The sequence below is a fragment of the Sorex araneus genome, chromosome 1, assembly GCF_027595985.1.
Source record: "Sorex araneus isolate mSorAra2 chromosome 1, mSorAra2.pri, whole genome shotgun sequence".
Lineage (NCBI taxonomy): Eukaryota > Metazoa > Chordata > Mammalia > Eulipotyphla > Soricidae > Sorex > Sorex araneus.
This window is the reverse complement of record NC_073302.1, coordinates 2,151,641-2,175,501: the sequence shown is the minus strand read 5'-3', so window position 1 is coordinate 2,175,501 and position 23,861 is coordinate 2,151,641. Positions and strand designations below refer to the sequence as shown.

At 63.5% G+C, this 23,861-nt stretch overlaps 1 protein-coding gene across 1 annotated transcript in view; it reads left to right on the top strand.

Moving 5' to 3' along the window:
- Positions 1-2,220: 2,220 nt before the first annotated feature.
- CFAP77 (cilia and flagella associated protein 77) overlaps positions 2,221-23,861 on the top strand; it is a 74,453-nt gene continuing 52,812 nt past the window's right edge. The window contains exon 1 of the mRNA XM_004613438.2: positions 2,221-2,412. Coding sequence (XP_004613495.2) covers positions 2,221-2,412 — 192 coding nt within the window. The remainder of the gene's footprint in view (positions 2,413-23,861) is intronic.

Below are 23,861 nucleotides of genomic sequence, written 5' to 3'. Positions count from 1 at the left end.
GAGGGCAGGACCCGCCAAGCCGGCCGCGTCGGGGGACCTGACATGACCTTAGTCTCACCTTGGTAACCTGGGAATGTACGCTTTAAAATAAATTTTATTAATTTTTTTTGTTTGTTTTGGGGCCACACCTGGTGGTGCTCAGGGGTTAGTCCTGGCTCTGCACATGGGGATTTCTCCTTGCGGTGCTCAGGGGACCGTACGAGATGCCAGGACTGCACCTGGGTTGGCACGTGCAAGGCAAATGCCCTCCCCGCTGGACTACCACTCCGGCCCCTGGGAATGGTCTTGGGGCCACATCCAGTGACGCTCAGGGCTTGCTCCTGGCTCTGCATTCAGGAATCACGCCTGGCGGTTGCTCAGGGGACAGTGTGGGATGCCAGGGATGAAACCCAGGTTAGCTATGTGCCAGGCAAACGCCCTCCCCGCAGTGCCGTCGCTCCGGCCCCTGGGGAAGTACTCTTCAGTGCGCTCCTGTCCTTGAGGGGGTGCAGACCTGCTTCCGTCGGGGAGTCCAGCTTCTGTGCTCTCCCGCCAGCTGCCCGCAGTGCCCGCCCCCACCAGCTACTCTGGGAGTGGAGTCGGCTTCGTTCAGGGCCGTTCTGGAGCATGCGCTCAGCGGGGCTGCCGGTGTACCGCGCGTCTTTCAAGCACTTCCCGAGGGTGCTGCTTGGTTAGCGCTGGCCTCCGCTGGGGATGTCTGCAACCAGGCGAGACAGGTCAGGCCAAACAAGGTTCATCATTCTGGCCGTCCACACTGTACAGCTGAGCTTCCACAGTCGCAGAATCACTGTCACTGTCATCCCGTTGCTCACTGATTTGCTCAAGCGGGCACCAGTAACGTCTCCATTGTGAGACTTGTTGTTACTGGTTTGGGCGTATTGAAAATGCCACGGGGAGCTTGCCAGGCTCTGCAAGGATGCGGGCAGGATGCTCTCAGTAGCTTGCTGGGCTCTCCGAGAGGAACGCAGGAATCGAACCCGAGTTGGCCGCATGCTAGGAAAACACCCTACCCACGGTGCTATCGCTCCAGCCTAGTGAAAGAAATTTTTTTCTTTCCTTTTACTTTTTTTTCTCGTTTCCTTCCTCCCTCCCTCCTTTTCTTTCTCTCTCCTTCCTTCCTTTCTTCCTCCCTTCTTTCTTTCTTTTTCTTTTTTTATCATCTCTTCTTCCTCCCTTCTTTCCTTCCTTCCTTTCTTCCCCCTTCCTTCCCTCCCTCCCTCCCCACGCAGCTGTGCTCAGGGCTTCCCTCTGGTCCTCTGCCAGGGATCATTCCTGATGGCTCCAGGGACCACACAGGGTGCCAGAGATTGAACCCAGGTTGTGGGCGTGCAGGGCAAGTGCCCTACCCACTGTACTATCCCCTCTGGACCCAGAGCGAGAGTTTAACGGGGGTCTCCAGGTCCTGTTTCAGCCGCTCTGCTCCCGGGAGGCAGTTTTTAATTTCCCCTAAGTGCTCCCGAAGGCAGATCGCTAGGGATCTCGCGCCGCCCCTCCACACCATTTCATTTTCTTTCTCCGGGGAGGGGGTGGGCCCCACTCAGCGGTCTTCAGGGCTTACTCCTGGCTCTGCGCCTAGGAGTGGAGCACTTCCCCAGGGTCTCGGGGGACCCCCTGGGCGCAGGGGTGCTCCCAGCCTGAATGGGCTGTGCAGGGCCAGGGCCTTCACCCCGCGGACCGCCCCTCAGCACGGCTCATAGAAGTTAAAAATTAAGGGTCCCAGAGAGCGAGACCCCCAACATCCGGCGGCGGACCTGCAGTCCCCGGGCTGGGGGGAGCACCGAGAGGCGGGTGCAGGAAGGGCCGTCGGGGTGAGGCAGCGGGGGTGGGGGGGTCGCGTCTGTGCTCCAGGTCCGGTGCGCAGGACCCCCTGCACCCGTCCCGGTGCGCCTGAGAAAGTTGGCGGCGGGCGCGCGTCCCGCTGCTCGCCGTTGGCGTCCCGTCGCCATGGAGACGGGCCGCACCACCGTCCCCGAGGGGGCGTCCGGCACGGTCCCTGCGGGCCCAGGGCGGCGCACCGCGCGGGGGCCCGTCTGGGGGCGTCCCGGGCTCCGTGGGGCTGGGGGCTGCCCGCCGCCGAGGAGGCGTTGCCGGGGGCTCGGCGGCCCCGCCGTCGGGGAACCCGGCGCCGCGCGCCCACCCCCGGGCCCGCGTGGTGCGGCCGAGGGGCGCGGCCGGCGCCGCCCAGCTCCCCCGGCAGCCCGAGGCCGCCGGACCCCCGCGATGCCCGCCGCCCAGAGCCCCCGGGAGCAGCCCAAGCCCTGGAAGAAGCCCCCGCCGCCGCGCCGCACCGTCAGCCAGATCTGCCCGCCGCCGCGGAGACCCCTGACCGTGGCCGACATCCGGCCGGGCATGGAGAACGAGCGGCTGGGGGTCGTGCGGGACTCGATGCTGCAGAACCCGCTCATCGTCAAGGTGAGACCCCCGCCCCTCGGGCGAGCGCGGCTCTCCGGGACGGACCAGGGTGGGCCGCGCTCCGGGGCTGCCCCTGCGCCCGTCCGGTCCCCGGCCCCGGCCCCGCGCCCACCCAGCCCCCCACCCCGAGGAGCAGACTCGAAGGCGGCCTGCGGGGGGTCCGCTGAGAAACCCTCCGGGACCCCGGAGCCCCCCGCGAGGGCAGGCGCGGCGGCTGCGGGTCCACCGCGCGCCGCTGGGGGGCAGCGTCCCCCCAGAAATGCGGCCACGGCGCTGGGATTCGCCGCACCCCGCGCCCCTCCCCTCGGCCCCGTCCCCTGCGCGCCCCCCAGCGCGAAGAGCGCCTTCACGTAGTTCTCCGGGGGTCACGCTGCAGATGCGCGGGCTTCCTGCGGGCCGCGCTCAGGGGCCACTCCGGGCGGGGGGCTCACGGGGTGCCGGACGCGACCCCCGCGTGGCCCCACCCCCCGTCACTTATCTCTTTCCTTCTCTTTTCTTTTGGGGGGGGCACACCGAGACGCTCGGGGCTCACTCCCGGCTCCGTGCTCAGGGATCACTCCTGGCGGTGCCCGGGACCATGCGGGGTGTCGGGGATCGAACCCGGGTCCCCCGCAAGAAGGCACCGCTGTTCTCTCTCCCCCCAGCGGGTTCCGCCGACGGTGGGCTTCACCCTTCCGGGGTCGGGGAGGCATCGAAGCCCCTTTCGAACAGAGGCGCAGGAGGGTGGGCTCGGCTCGCGCGCGCCGCACACGCACACCTGTCGCCGCGCGTGGCACTCACAGCGGCCGCGCCCGCACGCGTCTCCGGCCCCGCGTGGCTTTGTTTGGGGCCGCACCGCGCCGTGCACGGGGGGCGGCGCCGGGCCCGCGGGGGTCGAGGGCGCAAACGCCCCAACTCCCGTTTCTCCGCCCGCCTGCTCCCGCCGGCGGCCGCTGGGTGGCGCTAGCGGACAGTTCCCGCGGGCTTGGCCCCCCGCGCCCTGCCTGCGCCTGGGTCCGGGCGGACGCCCACGTGGGCCGGGGTGGTCACAGGCACGTGGAGAGGGGCTAGGGAAGAGGAGGGCCAGCGCCTTCCCGCCCGCGCGGCCCCGCGGCCGTGTTGCGGGGTCCCGAGTCTCCCTGGGCTCGTCTGCAGGGCTGGGCGCCCTCCGTGGCAGGCTGAGTACGGGGTGCCCGCCGCCTGGGGGTTCCTCCCTCCTCCCCTTCCCTCCCCCTTCCTTCCTTCCTTCCCCCCTCCTTCCCTTCCTTCCCCCCTTCTTCCCTTCCTTCCCTCCCTTCCTTATTCTCTTCCTTTCCTTCCTCCCCTCTTTCCCTCTGTGCTTTTCTCTTTCCCTCCTCCCTTTTCTTTTCCTTCCTTCCTTCCTTCCTTCCTTCCTTCCTTCCTTCCTTCCTTCCTTCCTTCCTTCCTTCCTTCCTTCCTTCCTCCCTCCCTCCCTCCCTCCTTCCTTCCTTCCTTTCCTCCTTCCTTCCTTCCTCCCTCCCTCCTTCCTCCTTCCTTCCTTTTTTCCTTCCTCCTTCCTTCCTTCCTTCCTCCCTCCTCCCTTCCTCCCTCCTTCCTTCCTTCCTCCTTCCTTCTTTCCTTCCTTCCTTCCTTCCTTCCCTCCTCCTTCCTTCCTTCCTTCCTTCCTTCCCTCCTTTCTCCTTCCTTCCTTCCTTCCTTCCTCCCTTCCTCCCTCCTCCCTTCCTCCCTCCCTCCTTCCTTCCTCCTTCCTTCTTTCTTCCTCCTTCCTTCCTTCCGTCCCTCTTCCTTCCTTCCTTCCTTCCGTCCTTCCTTCCTTCCTTCCTTCCTTCCTTCCTTCCTTCCTTCCCTCCTTTCTCCTTCCTTCCTTCCTTCCTTTCTTCCTTCCTTCTTCCTTCCTTCCTTCTTCCTTCCTCCTTCCTTCCTTTCTTCCTTCCTTCCTCCTTCCCTCCCTTTCTTCCTTCCTTCCTTCCTTTCTGGCCACATCCATTACTGCTCGGGGCTACTCCTGGTCAGTGCTGAGAGCTGGGGACAGGGCTTGGGCCTCGTGGGTGCAGAGACTGTGTCCAGTGCCGTATGGTGTCTTTGGGGTGTGGGGTTTACGCTACAAGTTTGTCTGACTCGAAACCCGCCCGTGGCCTGGGGACTGGGTGTCGCTCAGGCCTTAGAAATGCTCCTTCCAGGGCTGGAGCGACAGCACAGCGGGGAGGGCGTTTGCCTGGCACGCGGCCAACCCGGGTTCGATTCCCAGCATCCCATAGGGTCCCCCAAGCACCACCAGGAGTGATTCCTGAGTGCAGAGCCAGGAGCCACCCCTGAGTATTGAGTACTGCTGGGTGTGACCCCCCCTCCCAGAAAGAAATGCTGGTTCCTTGGGCCGGGGTGGGGTTGGGGGGCGGCCGCCCTCTGAGGCGGCAGGAACAGGATTAGGCTTTGGGGTCTAAGATAGAGGCAGGCACTGGCCTGAAGGGGCCGGCTCCTCTGCACGCCCCTGGGAGCACTGTGAGCGCTCACACCTGCGTGTCCTGTGCGGTGCCAGGCGGGCCCCTCCCCCGTGACTCCCAGGAAGGAGCAGAGGAGCGCGCAGCCTGCTCCCGCCCGCCCCGGCTCGTCTCCTCCCGTCGGATCAGCGTGCGGGAGCCTTCAAGGCCCGTCACGGGGCTGTCACCGCGCAGCCTTCCCACCTGTCAGTACAATTACCGGCGGCGGCGCGGGGCTTGCTCGGCTGACAGCCCGTCTTGTCGCCCGGAGAGGCAGCGCCACGCCCGGGCGAGATGCAGAGCCCCGCACGCGCCTCGAAAGCACCGGTTTCTCCATAATTTATTGCTGACTTTGTTTCTCTGTGGGGGCTTATGTCACAAGTAAGCCGTGCATGCATTCTGAACTAGAGCTGCGCTCCCGCGAGGGCACACCGGCCGTGCCCAGCGCTTACTCCTGGCTCTGCCCTCAGGACTCACTCCTGGCAACCTCGGGGGACCCCATGGGGTGCCGGGGATCGAACCCGGGTTGGCTGCACGCAAGGCAAGCACCCTACCCGCTGTGCTCTCTGGCCTCTGTGTTTTGGTTCTGGTTTTGGCTGTCTGGGCCACGCCCGGTGGTGCTTGGCGGTTACTCTGGGCTCCTGGAGCACTCAGAATTGACTCCTGCAAGTGCTCAGGGGAGCGTATGGGATGCCAGGGGTCGAACCCGGATGGGCTGCGTGCGAGGAAAACGCCCTTGAGGCCCCCAGCAGTCATACTCAAGTCACACTCGGTCTTCCGGCCCCAAGCACAGTTGGTTAACAATCGACAGCCGGCCCGAGCCCGCGGGGAGGCGCTGCCCACGGCTCCTGCTCAGACCCGCCCGCTGCCCACACGCGCTGGACACCTGCTCCGGGCCCGGGAACAGCCCCAAGCCCGGGCTTAGAACTCAGCCACTCTTGCAAGATCCAAATGTCCAGCCAGTAAGCATCTATGTTTGTGCATGTATGTGCGCATATGTTAAACATGTGTGTTGCCAAGTACACACCTGCATTAACCAAGCTCTCAGGCACTGGCTGTTGTTTTTTTTATTATTATTATTTACTTTGTTTCTTTTTTGGGGGTAGGGGTAGGGGGTTAGGGCTAGGTTGGGGGTTAGGGTTAGGTTCAGGGTTGGGTTAGGGTTAGGGTCAAGGTCAGGGTTAGGGTCAGGGTCAGGGTTAGGGTTAGGCTCAGGGTTGGGTTGGGTTAGGGTTAGGCTCAGGGTCAGGGTTAGGGTCAGGGTCAGGGTTGGGGTTAGGGTTAGGTCAGGGTCAGGGTTAGGGTTAGGTCAGGGTTGGGTTGGGTTGGGTTAGGGTTGGGTTAGGGTTCTTCCATTGTTTTTGGACCACACCTAGCAGCGGGGTCTGCGCCCGGCTCTGTGCTCACCCGGCGCCCCCTTAGGTGCTCAGGGCTCGTGCAGTGCCAGGATGGCCCGGGGGCTCCTCCCCGGAGCCTCGCCCGCAGCCTGAGGTCCTGTCTGGTGATAGAAGCTCTTCTTTGTTTTGGATTTTGTGTCTCACCCAGCGATGCGCAGGGGTTACTCCTGGCTCAGCCCTCAGAATTACTCCTGGCGGCACTCGGCGGACTATATGGATGCCGGGGATCGAACCCAGGTCGGGTCTGTGAGAGGCAAACGCCCTCCCCATTGTGCCATCGCTCTGGCCCAGTTATTTTAGTTCTGACACTCGCGTACACACAGCCCGTGCCCGTAGTTACTGCTGTGAATTTTAAGTGGCTGCCACGACCAGGCAGAGCCTGGCAAGCTCCCCGTGGCGTATTCGATATGCCAGAAACAGTAACAACTAGTCTCGCAATGGAGACATTACTGGTGCCCGCTCGAGCAAATCGATGAGCAGCTGGACGACGGTGCCACAGTGCCGTGACCAGGAAGGCTGTGGGCTGGCCGGAAGGACACTAGCAGGGCTCAGACTTCCTGGGGCCAGGGGTGGGCAGAGCCTGGGCCGGGGACGCAGACCGAGGCTAGGAGGACTGGGACGGGCCCAGCTCTCCGGGGCCCAGGAATGCTGGTCCCCTTTGACCCTAGGAGTCTGTCGGTTCCCCCCAAACCCTGTTCCTGGTCAGGAAACAGGTGGCTGCTGTTCGGGCCATCGTCATTATACCGCGAGGACGCGTTTATCCAGGGCCAGCGTGGTCCAACCCGAGGTGCCACTGAACGAGGCGGCCAGGCTCTGCGCCACTAGCAGCTACAGGGCTGTGACAAACCCTGACGCCGTGACAGGAGCAGAGGCAGGCGAGCACAGAGACGGCCGCAGACGGGCACGGGGCACCCACGCCCAGCAGGAGTGAGGAGCACCGCTCAGCGTTCCTGCCCAAGAGAACAGCTGGCTGCACGCATACGTCTACACTCAGTGATAAGGTCACGATCACTGCCATCCCGTTGTTCGTCGATGTACTCGAGCGGGCACCAGTAACGGCTCTAGCCCTGAGATTTTAGCAGCCTCTCCTTACTCGTCTTTCCCAACGATTGGAGGCTCTCTCAGGGTCAGGGGAATGAGGCCTGTCATTGTTTCTGTCTTTGGCATATCGAATACGCCACGGGGAGCTTGCCAGGCTCTGCCGTGCGGGCGGGATGCTCTCGGCAGCTTGCCGGGCTCTCCGAGATGGGTGTATATATCTGTGACTGACAAGGTAATAGGGGAATAAAAACCCAGGCTTCCACCCTAACGCCCTGGCTTGGCTGCCTGGTGGGTAGAGAGGGAAGTGCTTGTCTGGCCTCGTAGCCCTCTTCCCTCCCCCTCCCTCTCTCCCCCTCCCCCTCCCCCTCTCTCCCTCCCCCTCCCTCTCTCCCCCTCCCCCTCCCTCTCTCCCCCTCCCCCTCCCTCTCTCCCCCTCCCCCTCCCTCTCTCCCCCTCCCTCTCCCTCTCTCCCCCTCCCTCTCCCTCTCTCCCCCTCCCTCTCCCTCTCTCCCCCTCCCCCCTCCCTCTCTCCCCCTCCCTCTCCCTCTCTCCCTCCCTTTTCCCTCTTTCTTTCCCCCTCTCTCTTTTCCCTTTTTTCTGCTTTTCCTTTTCCCTCCGACATCAAAACCTCCTCTGTCCTGTGCCCCGTGACACCCCTGGGTAAGTGCTGAGCACGACAGTCGCCCCGGCCAGCCCCGTGGCCATGTGGGAACAGACCTGCTGGCTGTGGGCTTGGTGGCAGGGCCGCGGGGCCGCCTCGGGGGCGCCCGTGCCGCCTCCCGCTCTGTTCCTCGGGGCGCTCCGGCTTTGAGGCGGTAATGAAGACAGGCCTGGGGATTTGGCTTCTCTCGAGGAACCTGCCACCTGTCACCTTGCGGATGGTGTGACCGTGACCGGCAGGGCTGCTCCCCAGGGAGGGTCAGCCCGCCCCGCCACACTGCGCCGCGGGTCCCTGGGTGAGGCAGGCACGTTCCTGTCCCCGACAAGCCGCGCTTGCGTTCCTGCTGTTTGGCTTCTGGGTCTAACCCGCCGTGATCTTCCTCGCTGCTGGGGGCGCAGAGGGGTGTGGGGGGGCTGGCCGCAGGGCAGGTGCCTTCCCCGCCGTCCTCTCTCCACACAGCACGGCCTCGCCTAGTAACTCACCCTGCAGACACGTCTCAAAACCCCTTTCTTCTGGTCCTGGTCAGGGGTCTGCTAAAATGACTGATTCGAGGGACATTTATTTATTTATTTATTTATTTATTTATTTATTTATTTATTTATTTGCTTTTTGGGTCACACCTGGCTCTGCACAGGGGTTACTCCTGGCTCTGCACTCAGGAATTACCCCTGGCGGTGCTCAGGGGACCATATGGGATGCTGGGATTTGAACCCGGGTCGGCCGCGTGCAAGGCAAATGCCATACCCGCTGTGCTATCTCTCCAGCCCCCGGGACATTTATTTTTGTTTGGGGCCACACCCGGCAGTGCTCAGGGCTTACTTCTGGCTCTGTGCTCAGGGATCACTCCTGGTGGCAATTGGGGGACCACTCGGGGTGCTGGGGTCAAGCTGGGGCTCAGCGCGCGCAAGGCTGCTGCCTTCTCTGCCCTCTCTGGTGCCAAGGGGCCCGGGACAGGGGGCCCTGGGCAGGAGGCCTCAGAGCTGGCCGCTCTGTCGTGACCTTCCTCACTCATGACGTCGGGGCTCCAGCCGCCTCGCCACCGCCCAAGGCTGGAGAGGACCAATGTGTCAGGGGGACACCATCTTTATTGGGGCCCAACCCAGCTGGGCTCAGGGCTGGGGCGTTGCGGGGACCCAGCCGAGTTATGCATTAGCCCGCGGGGCACCTTCCCGGCCAGGCATGATCACCAGGAGAGACGATGGCCACCTAGAATGGGAGCAGGGGTCCCCATTCCCCGAGGGTCCCCGTCCCCGGTGGGTCCCCATCCCCATTGGGTCCCCATCCCCGGTGGGTCCCCATCCCCGGTGGGTCCCCGTCCCCGGCGGGTCCCCATCCCCGGTGGGTCCCCATCCCCGGTGGGTCCCCGTCCCCGGCGGGTCCCGCGCCTGGGTCTGCTCTGCTCTTCCTGGCCCTGTGTGGGGCAGTATTGGTGACACCCTGGGGAAGGAGTGGGACCAGCTCCTCAGGCTGGAAGCAGGTGCCGAGGGTCCGAGTGTCCGACGGTGACCTCCTCCTCCCCAGACGCCCACCGTGCCCAGACGCCCGGAGCGCGGGGGACGTGCAGGGGCCCCTGCGACCTGCACGGCGACGAGAGGTCGTGTCTGAGCTGTTTCTCTGCCCAGGGCTGCTGCAGCCCCCTCGGCCCCAGCCCCGCGGGATGCAGACCCCCGCCCTCCAGACGGTCCCTGAGTCTGCGGCCGCTCCTCTGGGCTTGTCTGTCTCCACCCTGACCCGCCTTGTGGTTTCAGAACCCGAAAAGCCTTCACGGTGGCCCCATGGCGAGGCCCGGCCAGTCCCCGGGGACGAGTGGCCGGCACAGGTGCTGGCTTCGGGCTCATCCAGCCCTCAGGACGCAGGTGCGGCTTCCATGCCCGGGGGGTGGGGCGCGGGTCTGGCAGCGGGTTCTCACGCCTGGGTCCCCCTCAGAGTCCAGGTGGGGTGGCCTGGCCATGAAGCCCCCCAGTCTGTCCTAGGGAAAAGGCAGCTGGGGCTGCAGGACAGGCTGCATCAAGGGGCGGTGAGGCCGGGGAGGAACTCGGCGTTTCAACCACTCGACCTGTGAGCACTGGAGGGGGGAGGGGCACAGCCTCACCCGGGCCCAGAGCGAGCGTCTGCCAGGCTCAGGCCAGGACAAAGGGCAGAGGCACCTGGACGAGGAGAGACTCAAGATGGAAGGTTTAGTAACTCGGGCCACACGCAGTGCTCAGGGTCCACTCCTGAGGGCTCAGAGACGCTCTGGGCGGCCGGAATCAAGCCCAGGTCTCCTGCCCCAGGCCAGGCCCGCCCCCCTCCCCTCCGCCCCGCTCCAGCCTCCTCGCAGGCCGGCCGGATTGTTGGAGGGGGATTTGACACGGATCAGAAAGGGTAAAAGAGAGAGCAAGCGAGAGAGAGAGAGAGAGAGAGAGAGAGAGAGAGCGAACGAGAGTGAGAGCGAGAGAAAGCGAGAGAGTGAGAGAGAGAGAGAGAGAGAGAGAGAGAAACTGGCAAGGTGGGAACAGAGTGGATCCAGTTTTGCGTGGCCTGGAGCTTATTAATTTCGAGGTTCCTTTAAGAAACACAGGGGAAAGGTCTACCTCTGCCCTCCCCCGTCATCCGTCCTGTCACTCATCATCCTGTCATCCCCTTACCACATACGCAGCCAGCCACATGCCCACCATCCACCCACCCATCCGCCGCCCACCTCCACCTCTGTCCATGTACCACCCGCCCGCCCGTGCAGCATTCACCCACATCCACCCACTCATCTCCCGTTCATCCTGTTACACCCCCGCACCATCCACTGTCCCTCCCTTTACCATCCGTCCACCCCTCCGTTCGCCAGCTACCATTCGTCCAGCCACCCAGCAACCTCCATCTGCCTCGTCATCCATCCGTGCATCACCCACCATGCCCATTAATCCACTCACCATCGCCCTTCCGTCACTCGTCCGTCACTCACCATCCAACACACACCATCCACCACCCTCCCTTCACCACTCACCCATCTGCCCACTCATCCTCCATCCAGCCATGTGTCTGCCGTCCGTCCACCTGCCATCCATCCAACAACCAACCGTCCATCCACCATCCATCCATCCATCCATCCATCCATCCACCTGCCATCCATCCACCTGCCATCCATCCATCCATCCGCCATCCATCCATCCACCATCCATCCATCCACCATGCATCCATCCATCCACCATGCATCCATCCACCATGCATCCACCATGCATCCACCATCCATCCACCATCCATCCATCTGCCATCCATCCATCTGCCATCCATCCACCTGCCATCCATCCACCATGCATCCATCCACCATCCATCCACCATGCATCCACCATCCATCCACCATCCATCCACCTGCCATCCATCCACCTGCCATCCATCCATCCATCCACCATCCATCCACCTGCCATCCATCCATCCTTCTGCCACTCATCCCTTTACCATCCACTTATCCACACACCATCCGCCCATCATCCACCACCCACCCACTGATATACCATCCATTCATCATCCATCCATGCACCCATCACCCATCACCCATCACCCATCAGTCCATCCACTCACTCCATCCACCATCCATCCATCATCCATCCATCTACCACCCATCCACCATCAATCCACCCACTCACACTCCATCATCCATCCAACATCCATCTATTCACAGTTCATCACCCACCCATTGTCCACCCACCCACCCGCTCACACCCCACCCATCAGCCACCCACCCACCCGCTCACACCCCACCCATCAGCCACCCACCCACCCGCTCACACCCCACCCATCAGCCACCCAGCCACCACGCGTGACACTCCCCCCGTGGACCAGGAGCCTCGGGCCCCAGGCTCCTCTGCACAGACACGGGCTGCGATGTCTCAGCAGACCCCTTGCTGCCTCTAACCCGGCCTCCGCGCTCCTCAGAGGCCCCCCAGCCCCCTCCGTCCCCCGGACCAGGAGCCCAGCCTCCATCTGCTCATTCTTCCACTTGCAAGACGCTGGGGGGCTGTTAGGCGCCCGGCCGAGCGTGGGGTCCTGCGGGCCCTGTGGCCGCACCTCCTGCCCTCAGGCAGCACGGGGGGGGCAGGCGCCGGTGACCCCCCCGGGCAGCAGCACTGGTGCCAGATGCGTGCACGGATGGGGACGACAGGACTTGGGAAGGACAGACGGACGCGGGGGCAGGATGCTGGGTTTGGGCCCGAGGCAGCGGCCCACCGTGGGGGCGCAGGCTGGGGGTCTCCGCACGCTGGTCCCCGCAGGCCGATGCCGCTGTGTCGGGCTGGCACCCATGTCATGCCGCCTCTTGCCCGCTGCAGCTCGACTGAGGGTCCGTCCCCAGGGCCGGGCGGCCCCCCCTGCCTCCACCTCTGTGGTCCTCCCTGGGCGGTGCTCCGTTGGCGCCAGGGCAGAGCCCAGAGCTCCGAGCCACGCGGGGGTGACGCGCGTGCCGTTTCCGAGAACCGCCTGCAAGCTGCCCGCTTCCCTGGCCGGCCCGCGCAGGGCTGCAGGCGGGCGGTGTGGCCTGGGTGGCTTCCAGACACGTGCGGCGCTGAGCCTCGGGTCAGCTGAGCTGCCGCCACCTGCCGGCCGGCCACCCACTGCCGGGCACCCAGCGGGCAGGCCCCACGCCGGCCCCTCAGGGCCTTTCCCCGAAACCCGCCGTGCCCGAGGGCCGGGTGCCCGACCGCCCGGCAGGGCCCAGGGCAGGCTGGGACGAGAGCCTGGGCCGTCCGCGTGCAGGAGGCCACCAAGGGCCCGTGTCCCGCACTGGCCCGCTCAGGTTCAGTGACCGCCCACGGGGTCGGGGCTGGGTCGGGTGCGTGGCGGGTGGCGGGAGGCCTGGTCCTGCGGCACCGAGGAGGCCCGTCTGTCCCGTCCACCCCACTGCGCTCTGCCCTCAAGAGGCTGGTGGGTCGGGGGTGGTGCGGCCACCCAGGCACACACCCCGAGCACCTCTGGGCGGAGCCTGGATCTGCAGGAGGAAGCTGCAGAAAAACGGCTAGACGAGGTGAGCACTGCAGCCTGAGCCCAGGGGGAGAGGGCCACTGGCCTCAGGGAGGGGGTCGGCTGTGCGGTGCTTAAGGGACTTGCAGCTCTGTTGAATGTTTTTCTTTTCTTTTTGGGGTCACACCCGGAGGCGCTCAGGGCTCACTCCTGGGGGAGCTCAGGGGCCACTGGGGATGTCGGGCATCGAACCTGGGTGGGCTGCCCGCAAGGCAGTTGCCACCCTCGCTGGGCTCCGGCTCCGGCCCCAGCTCTGTTTGATTTTCATGGCCACACCTGGTGGAGCTCGGAGGCTACTCCTGGCTCAGTGCTCGGAGGTGCTCCCGGTGGTGCTTGGGGGTCCACATGCGCCAGGGCCTCTGGCCTGCGCACACCAGCCCTCGAACCTACCCCTTACCGGGCACACCACCTGGCTCCGGAGGGGAGACAGGGTCCCCCAGGGAAGGAGCAGCTGGATTTGCCAGGGAAGATGGACGGTGTCACCCCAAAACCTGGGTCCGCGGGAGGGATCGAGGGCCCGGCTGGGCTGGCCGGGGTCCGGACCCTCCCGGGGGCTGCCTGGTCGGCTTCACTCTCTCAAAGGGAGGGTGTCCCCCCACCCCTGCACCCCCAGGCCCCCTCCCCTCCCGCCGCCCTAATCAGAGAGAGCAAATTGTTATCAGATTAGCGGCAGCATGAAAAGCGCATCCCCGCACCCGGGTACTTTGCATTTAGATGGGCCGGGCCGGGCCACACAATAGGCATCAAAGCCCGCCCGGCTCGGAGGGATTAATTTCCTTAACCAACAGCCCCCGCGGAGCCCCGCTCGTTACCCTGCCCGGCCGGTCTGCGTGTGGACGTGATTGAAGATTAGGCCACTTAGGGCCCTCGCTCGGGCCGAGCGCGGCCACTGCGCGGCCTCGCCCAGCCGCAGCACCCGGGGCCTGAGGTTCTAATTCTGCTTCATTTAAACTTCATCAACTTTTCCAATCAAGTGGAAGGATCCGAAATAGGCTCTGCGAGCAGAAAGGGCCTCATCCCTTTGTCAGATAATTTATTCCGGCTCCTCCGCGCCCCTCGCCGCTCCTTTCTCTCCCGAATTCTCCCCGCCACCCGCCTGCGCGGGGCTTTCTTCCCCCTCTCCTCAGCCGATGCTGAAAATGAGATTACAGTATTTAAATGACTATGATAATCAATCCAGGGACCCCGAGCTGAGATTGAGGTTAATTTTTCTTAGCAGAACAAAGAAGCGGGATGCCTTCGGGGACAGGCGGGGCGACCTGCGGTCCCTGTCCCCTCCCCCCGGCAGCCTCAGGAGTCTCCTCTTGTTCCTGACCAGGCTCCGGGTGTGATGCTCACTGCGGCAGCCCCTCAGAGAGCAGAAACATAATTTTGAGCTGATAAACAGCTAACAGGTCTTCAATCAACAACCTTAATAGCAGGGGAAAAAAAAAGTCGCTTATCGGCTATGAGGCGCGGAGCTAATGAGAGGGTGATCATTTCCCTTATTTATTTTCAGCATGTCCCATCCCCACCGTGTAGGGACTCATAATTCTCATAATTACAGCTGCGTGCCCCGCCCCCGTTTGGAAAGAAGGGGTCTGTCACTGAGGTGGGCTTCTTCCAGGCTTTGAAAGTTGAGATTTTTGTCATGTTTGGGCTAATTGGAAATAAGGTCACGATGCCATTGAAAACCGACACGAAAGTAACTTGTTCCGTCGCGGTCCCCAGAGCGTTCACAAGCTGGCCAGTCACCGCGGCGGGGGAGGGGAGGGGGGGCGGGCAGCGCCCACCCTGCGTTCTAAACAACGGGCTCCAGATAAGAATATTTCTTTCCTCCCTTTGCTACATTGTCAGAGCTGTTTTACATGCTGCCACCCGATGTTATCTTTTATTTGTGTCAGGAGAAGGGATTTGACAAGTTCAGTATACAACGTTCATTTGGCAAGGCAAATTTTTCATCCCAATTTTGAGTAGGAAAATGAAACTATCTTTCAACAGAACGAGCAACATCATTTTTGGACAAACCTATTATGAGACCGAGGCTGCAGAACTTTATTTCCTTGCAGGATCCTGAGCCACCGAATGCAATTTTTTTTTTTTTTTGTAAGAAAGCAGGATGGGTTTCTGCAGGAAGCCGGGCAGGGGGTGGGAACGCCACACTCCCGTCTTTCGAATATCCCTCTCCCCCACATAGTTCAGAGGCCGCATAGACGGCTCCTCCCTACCTTAGAGCGAGTTTGCTTTAGACTCTTCAGACTGGCCTGAGGTTTATCCGTACTCGAGAAGCACAATATTTCATCCCCACCGTTGTCTGAAGGAAACCCCCCACCAAAAAAAAAAAAAAAAAAGAAGGAACAAATTCTATTTGTGACGGGTACGGCCCCCACCCATTTGCTTCCTGTCACTGTTTATTTGCTGGTTGAGGGTTATTTGCTGGTGACATTTTTCTTTCTTAAAGCAAATATTGCCTCACCATGGGGAAATTAAAACTCCATTAGACATTGCCACTTGGTCGAGGCCGCGTAGGCAGTGGAGCTGCTGTTAATTGGTTTCCTCCTCAGGAATAATTCAGGGAGGGCAGAGGGAAAGGGAAAAGGAAGCGCAGGATCCAGCCCGTCATTTCTTAAGCGACTCCCTCTCCCTCTTCGTGAGCCGCCAGGAAGCGGTGGGCCGTGGAGGCACCGGGTGGGGCCCGGCCACCCACAGAGGGCGAGCAGGCGCCAGGCAGCCCTGGGGTACCCCCCGCAGAGGGCGAGCAGGCAGCCCTGGGGTACTATCGGGGTATTTTTACATACTTGTTTGGGGGTGGGGGTCACACCTGGCGAGGCTCAGGGAGCCCTCCTGGCACCAGTGGGGCACCAGGGTCGAACCCAGGTCTGCCGTGTGCAGGGCACGGGCCCTACCCGCTGGCTCTCTCCAGGCCCCCTCCACGGCTTTCATCAATAAACACTCTGCTGAACCCCCTCGGGGGGTAGTGTCTCCCCCACAGAGAGGGCGGGGGGGGGGCACAGAGAGGAGCGCGAGGCCCTCGGTCTGTCCGTCTGTCTGTCTGTCTGTCTGCCTGCCTGCCGGCCGCATCAGGCGGGCTGGGAGCCAGTGAGGGCCGGGGGCAGGTGGAGGGGCTTCAGGCGCCTGGGGAAGGCCCTGCTGGTCCTGGAGAGCAGCTGGGCGGGCCCTGGGGGCGGGGGAGGGCGGGCAGGCTGCAGGTGGGCATCTCTGCAGGAGGTGAGCTGGGCGGGGAGGGGCGGAGTGTGGGGAGCCGGCACAGGTTTGCCTCTAAATTTGGGGGGACGAGTGTGCCTTTGGGGGCTCACCTGGGGACCTCAGGGCTTCCTCCCCGCTCTGCGCTGAGGAATCACCCTGGTGGGGCTCGGGGACCCTGGGGGTGCCGGGGATTGAACCCGGGTCAGGACCCTGCAAGGCAGGCGCCCTCCCCGCTGCACCATCGCCCGGGCCGGCTCGGGTACGAGGTTCAGCTTTATCAGCACTGTGCTCCGGGAAGCTCCCTCGGCTTGTCTGCTCCTGCCCCACCCCACGGCCCCCCACGGCCCCCTGCTCCCCCTGCACCCTAGCCCCCTCTCTCCCTCACTGCCCCTCACCCACCCCTGCCCCCAGCTCCCCGGCTGCTCCTTGTGCCCTGTCTGCAGCCCCCCATTTCCGCTCTCTGGCCCTTTAAGACTCAGCTTAGGGGCTGCAGAGCCTGGGCAGCCCCTCCACCCCCAAACTAGAGCCAGCTGAGAAGTTTCTCCTCTGAAGGAGGGTCTTTGTCTCCGGGCACCTTGCCGGCCTCTTGAGATCTCCTTCCTATCTGCGCCCTCCCAGGCACTGCCCAGGGATCGGGGCCCCTCCCAGGACACTTGGCCCCGTGCCAGACAGTCCGGCGGGGCCAGCAGCCGCCACCGTGCTAGGGGATGTCTGGGGGTGCACATGGTGATGCAGGGGTCACGCTGGGCGGGACTGACCCGGGCGTGGTTTGCCTGATCCTCAGCCCTGCGGGGGGGCCCCCCTCCCTCCCCTGCAGTCAGTGTCTACGGGCCTCGGGCCTCGGGCCTCCCTGGGGCCACACCCGGCAGTGCTCAGGCTGACTCCCGGCTCTGTGCTCAGGGACCGCTCCCGGGACCCAGGATTCGAGCTGCGATGGCTGCTTGGGAGGCCAAACCCTTCGCCCCCGACCCTCTGTGCTGGCTCTCGGCCTGCGAGTGTGTCTCGGAACAACTGCGATCGGACCTGACCTTCTGCCACGGAGAAGAGGCAGTTTCCGATCTGAGTTCAAGCAAGGGAACTGCCTGTGAGCCACGCACAGCACCAGCCTCCTAGCAGCGGAATCGGGAGCCTGGACACATACAGGGCCAGGGCACAGGTCACCGTGACTGTCACGCAGAGGGAAAGGGGACTCACGGAGAGCCACGCTGGGCCTCCCTGAGATGCGGGCGGATTCCCAGATTCCTGCTCTTTGGGAGACCAAGAACTTATTATTATTATTATTATTTTTTGCTTTTTGGGTCACACCCGGCGATGCACAGGGGTCACTCCTGGCTCTGCACTCAGGAATTACTCCTGGTGGTGCTCAGGGAACCCTATGGGATGCTGGGAATCGAACCCGGGTCGGCCACGTGCAAGGCAAACGCCCTCCCCGCTGTGCTGTCGCTCCAGCCCCAACCAAGAACTTTCCATGTGGACATATTAATCATGTTAACCATATTAATCATATTAATCATGTTCAAGGCATCAGAAAAGCAGGGGAATAACCAGGCGGGAATTCTGAAAGTGAAAATGTAATATTGGAAATGAAAGTTCCCTGGCCCGGGCTTACCAGCAGAACCCAGGGAACGGAAGTGCAGTGAACTCAGGGTGACGCCAGTGGGGACGCGCCCCCCCCCGAGACGTGCGGAGGTGAGCACACAAGTGACTGCACCCGGGTACGACTCCCTCAAAGGCACCTGCTGTAGACTGAGCTCAGTGAGCCCGTCCAAGGCTTGAGAAACAAGAATCACAGTCATGAGTGTCAGAGTCGGATTACTAAGCACAAGCACCCCCCAAACCCCGGACAGCACCTTGAAATCAGAGGCCAGCGACACGCTCGTCCACGAGGAGCTCGTCCACGTCGCAGCCCGGGCTGCTCACTCGGACCCTCACGCTTTCCGGGAACGTCCGAGCAGGACAGAGCACAGGGGAGCGGGCGTGGGCGGGGCAGGGGCCGCCCGCCCGGAGGGAGCTCCCCTGGCAGTGCTCGGGCACTGTTATCCCAGGCACCACTCCTGGCACTGCCAGGGATGGAACCAGGGCCGGCGCCCGCACGGTACATATGGATGGTGGGACAGAGCCCGCGGGAGCCTGACGCAGACAAGACACACTTTCTCCCCAGACAGTGCTCTGCATGGGGGACACATGTCCCTGAGGATGGACCGAGCATGTGTGTGTCGTGTGTATGAATATGTGAGTGTGTGTGTAAGTGTGAATGTGTGTGATGTGTGTGAGTATGTGTGGTGTGTGAATATGTGTGTGAATGTGTATGTGTTAGTGTGCATGTACGTGCAAGTGTGTGAGTGAATATGTGAGTGTATGTGTGAATGTGTTAGTGTGTACGTGTAAGTGCATGAGTGTGTAAATGTGTATGTGTGTATGTGTTTGAGTGGGTGTGTGAATGTGTGTGAGTGTGAATGTATGTGTGAGTGTGTATGTGTGAGTGTGTATGTGTATGTGTGTATGAATGTGTGTGAGTGTGTGAATGTATGTGTGTATGTCTTGTGTGTGTATGTGAGTGTGAATGTATGTGTGAATGTATGTGTGTGTGAGTGTTTGAGTGTGTGTATGTGAGTGTGAGTGTGTGAGTGTGAGTGTGTGAGAATGTTTGAGTGTGTGTATGTGAGTGTGAATGTATGTGTGTATGTGAGTGTGTTTGTGTGTGAGTGTGTGAGTGTGAGTGTGTGTGAGTGTGTGAGTGTGAGTGTGTGAGTGTGTGTGAGTGTGTGTGTGTGTGAGTGGACTCTGTTGCTGAGACCCAATGGATACTGTCAGAGCAATGTTCCAAGCCCCCGAGCGCCTGTTTGCAGGGAGCAGGGGGGTGTGCTGGGGAGTGAGGGGTTTCCGCTCCACCTTTGGGTCTGAGCACAGGGGCAGCTGCCCCCTGCTGGTGACGCTGCCCACGGCCCCTGCCTGCCCGCAGCTCCCTGACACTCAGCCTGCCTGCCTGCCTCCTCCCTTCCTCCCTCCCCCCTCCTCCCTCCTTCTTCCCCTCTTCCCTCCCTCCCTCCTCCCTTCCTTGCCTACCAGGCTCTGGGCTCAGGGCTGGCCCCCTGCTGCCCCTTTGTCACCGCCTTGGTGGGCCGTGTGCAGGGATTGGGAGCCCTGATGAGGTGGTTGGGATGGGAGGGTTGGGTGAGCTCCTCAGCCCCTCGCCCCGGGACCCTCCCTCTAGCCCCTTCTCTTATTTTGTCTTTGCGTTACTCTTGACCACACCTGGCGGTGCTCAGGGCTGACTCCTGGCTCTGTGCTCGGGGGTCACTCCTGATGGGGTTTGAGGGGCTGATGTGATGCTGGGTCGGCCGCGTGCCAGGCGAGTGCCCACCCGCTGGCCCTGTGGGTCCGGCTGTCCCCTTTCTCTTTGGGGGGCTGCTGCGGATGGCGCCCAGGCATCGCCATCACTGAGCCGGGGCCGCCCTCCCCATTGATGCTCAGCCGAGCCCGGCCCCACGTGCGGACGTCCGGCGTCCGGTTGTCGGTAATCACAGCGTCTGGAATGTCTCGGAACCACACAGGAAATACAGGAGCTCTGAGCCCCTCAGGAGACCCCCAAACCCAGGGCCCCCACCGCATCTCCCGGTGTCCACGGCAGGCCCATCCCTCCGCCCGTCTCCCCGGCCACTTGGCCAGCTGGCCGCTGCTTCCTGTGGGGCGGCACTCGTGGGGGTGCAGGGGGCAGGACGGGGGTGCAGGGGGGAAGCCAGGCCCGTGACCCCCCCAGCCCCCTGCCCAGCCCCTATGCTCCCCCCCACGCCCAGTCCCCCCATTCTTTCTCACAGAGAGGGGGGTTTTGGTGGGGACCACCCCGGAGGTGCCGAGAGCTGCTCTTCGCTCTGTGCTCAGGAATCACTCCTGGTGGGGCTCTGGGGACCCCCTAGGGTGCTGGGCGCTGGGCACTGAACTGGGCTGGCCGCCTGAGCGCCGGCATCCTCCCCGCTGCCCTGTGGCCCCGGCCGGGGGTCTGTAGGGAGGGGGCCATCACGCAATTCTGCCGGGCCCCCGCTTGGCTCCACGAGTCCCACTCCCCACCAGGTCCCGGGCAGAGGCTCCGGGCACGTCACACACGCTTGTCTCACTCGCGCCGCTGGCCCACGCCCGTCACTGGCGACTGTGGTCACAGACTCTTCTGGAAAAGGCTGTACGTCTGCGCGGACATTGCGCCCGGCCGTCCCCTGGGCGAGGCGGAGCCCGTCCTGCAGCCGAGGAGGAGATACTCCGGCGACCCAGGACACCGACAGGGCGTGAGCTGCCCACGGCCAGCCCGCCCCACCTCCCCCCCACCCCGGCCCTGCACGTGGCCCCCGCCTGCCACCAGGCCGAGCACAGAGCCAGGAGCAGTGAAACACTGAAAGAGACACGGAGGGAAACTGCGAGCAGAGGCCGGAGCAGCGCGGGGAGGGCCTCCCCTTGATCGCGGGGGGCCTGGGCCTCAGCACCCCGCGGGGTGGAGCACTGTCACGGGGATTCCTGAGTGCAGAGCCAGGATTACCCCTGAGCATCGCCGGGTGTGACCTGAAGAAAAAAAAAAGGGGGCGACATGTGACCCTCGGGAAGCGTGTGGCTGACGGACAGGGCCTGGGGGTGCCGTGCGGCGGAGACCGGGGCTGGGCGCCGGCACAGCTGGGGGTCCGCGTGCTTTGAGGGCGGCTCGCTGGGACTCGCCTGCCTCTCGCCCGTCTGCACCCGGGGCGCAGCCCTGAGGGGCGGGAAGAGGGACGGGAGCGGAGAGCAAACTCAGCGTGTGGGGGACGGGGAACGCACCAGCGTCGTCACGGAGCCGAGAGCGGGGGGATGTGGAGTTTAGTGTGACTTTCACCACTACACGTTCATGCAGTTTAGTTTCAGTCATGGCTGTGTCTAACAGCGGCTGGCAGAGTTCCCGAGTATCACTGGGTTGGCCGGGTGGCGGATGGCGGGGCCCTGCCCGCCCACCCCCTTGTCTGCAGCTGGGGTTGGCGCCACCCGCCGACTATGAGGGGCCGGAGGCTCCCTCTTCACCGCGTGGGCTGGGGGGAGACGGGACCCCTTCTCACAAAGAACTCAAACAGGATGTGTCGTTCTGTCTTGTCCCCCACGCCCGGGTCCCACACTCCGTGGACGGACACAAAAGTGCAAGCCAGGTCCGTGGGGAGGTGCCCTTGTTACCCCCATTTTACAGACCCCGAAGTCCCAGTGCCGGCCACTGAGGTGGAGTCCAGTCTCCGGGGAGCAGCCACCACGGCCCCGGCCAGCCTGTCCCTGGACTAGGGCCTGAGGGTTGCAGAGTGACCAGCACGCGTTCCACAGGCCCTTCATTTGCTGCCGCCCGGTGGTTACTGAGGGCGGGAAGCTGGTCCTGGGGGTTCCGGGGGGGGGGTCCGAGCTTGGCACGGACCCTCGTGAGGGCTGAGCTGTCCAGCGAGTGTCCAGCAGCCTCACACGTCCTCCCGTGGCTGCTGTGTGCCCACAGCAGCCGCCGGCCACGGCTCCGCCTCCCTCTCTGCCGTCTGCGAAGAAAGACCACTTTCCCCTCGCCCGCCCCTTGCCTCCCCCTGCGCCCTGAATTCACAATCCCACGGTTGGTTGTCCCCAGACCCCCGCCCGCCCCTCTGTGAGCTGGCGCTTCCGGGGGAGGGGGGGAGGTGGGCGCCAGCCTCTCCGCAGCCCGGCTCACTGCGGGAGAGCTACATCGCGGCCAGCCGCCGGTGCTGAGTGACCGGGCGGCACGCACGGGGCCAGGATCACGGGTGCGGGTTTGAGCCTTTGAGCGCACAGTTGCTCCTCTGCTGCTACGCGGACAAGCTGGCCGTGGGCTGAGATCTGCACGCCGGGGGGCACAGAGGCAGATGAGCAGCGTTCACTTGGGGCGGACTCGGGCCTGTCCCTCCGGGTGCCCCAGGACGCACCGGGCTGGTCTCCTGAGACAGAGCCGGGAAGCGCCGAAGACCTTCGCCTCCCCCAGGGAGCCCCAGGCCTGCCGTGAGCAGTGAGGACCCGGGACACGTGACCCTGCTTCATGGGGACCCAGCGCTCCCGGAACCTCAGACCCGTGGGGCGGTGTCCTGGCAGCACCCACACCGGGGCGCCGGGCAGTTGATTTACCCACTCTCGCCCGCATAGAGGGGTCTGTGCCTCCGTGGGACTAGAACTGGCATGCGTGGGCCGGAGCCATAGCCCAGTGGGGAGGGTGTTTGCCTGGCATGCGACCAACCCGGGTTCAATCTGCAGCGTCCCATAGGGTTCCCCAGCCTGCCAGGAGTGATTCCTGAGCATCGCTGGGTGTGACCCAGAAAGCCAAAAGAGAGAAAGAAAGGAAGGAAGGAGGGAGGGAGGGAGGGAGGGAGGGAGGAAGGAAGGAGGGAGGAAGGAAGGAAGGAAGGAAGAAAGGAAGGAAGGAAGGAAGGAAGGAAGGAAGGAAGGAAGGAAGGAAGGAAGGGAGGGAGGGAGGGAGGGAGGGAGGGAGGGAGGAGGGAAGGGAGGGAGGGAGGGAGGAAGGGAGGAGGGAAGGGAGGGAGGGAGGGAGGAAGGGAGGAGGGAAGGGAGGGAGGAAGGAAGGAAGGAAGGAAGGAAGGAAGGAAGGAAGGGAGGAAGGGAGGGAGGGAGGGAGGAGGGAAGGGAGGGAGGGAGGGAGGAAGGGAGGAGGGAAGGGAGGGAGGGAGGGAGGGAGGAAGGGAGGAGGGAAGGAAGGAAGGAAGGAAGGAAGGAAGGAAGGAAGGAAGGAAGGAAGGAAAGAGGGAGGAAGGGAGGAAGGGAGGGAGGAAGGGAGGAAGGAAGGAAGGAAGGAAGGAAGGAAGGAAGGAAGGAAGGAAGGAAGGAAGGAAGGAAGGAAGGAAGGAAGGAAGGAGGGAAGGAAGGGCAGACGAACATGTGTTACAGCTTGTCTTCGTCTTTCCCTTTTTCCCCTTTGGTTTTGGACCACACGTGGCAGTGCTCAGGAGTCACTCCTGGGGTGCTTGGTGGGCGCTGTGGGTGCCGGCATCTACGCGGGTCAGCCGTGTGCAAGGCAAACGCCCTGGCTGCTGTCAAAGATCACTCTTGGTGGTACCCAGGGCTCACTCCTGGCGGTGCTCAGGGGACCATATGGGATGGCGGGGATTGGACCCGGACTGGCCGTGTGCCAGGCAAGCTCCGGCCGGCTGTGTCATCGCTGCGCCCCACGTCCTGAACACCCTGCGGAGACCGTTGTGGGTCCTCCAGCAGCCCCCAGGTTCTGTTCCCGTGGGCACCCGCGTCCTTGCTGGCCCGTCGCTGGCGGCTCCACTTCCCTGCGTGAATGAATCACCAGCTCACGGTGGCCCCACGCAGCCGGGAGCCCGTCAGGACGGGAGGAACCTGAGGGCCCGGATGCACAGCCCACGGCGCAAGGCCCGATCCGTGGCCCTGGCCGGACGCGAGAGAACCGAGCGTAACTGCCGTGGAACTAGGCCCGCGTCCCCCGTGGGCCAGGTGGTCGTCCCAGAGGGCAGGACACGCCCACCCGGGTCCTCGTCTGCTCCCAGCAGCTGGGCTTCCCGTACCCGTGCCAGGGCGCAGCGGGGCCCCCCACACCGGCCCACCTGGGCTTTCTCCTGATTCCGTCTCCCTCCACTGACTGACTGTCCACCAGCCATCCCCGAGTCTCGCGCGGCCGCCCAGGGCAGCTGGGTGGTCACTGTGTGTGTGGCGGGGAGGCTGGGCCTCGGTGCCCTGCCTGGCCCCTCGCCGGGTTCTGCTGTGGAG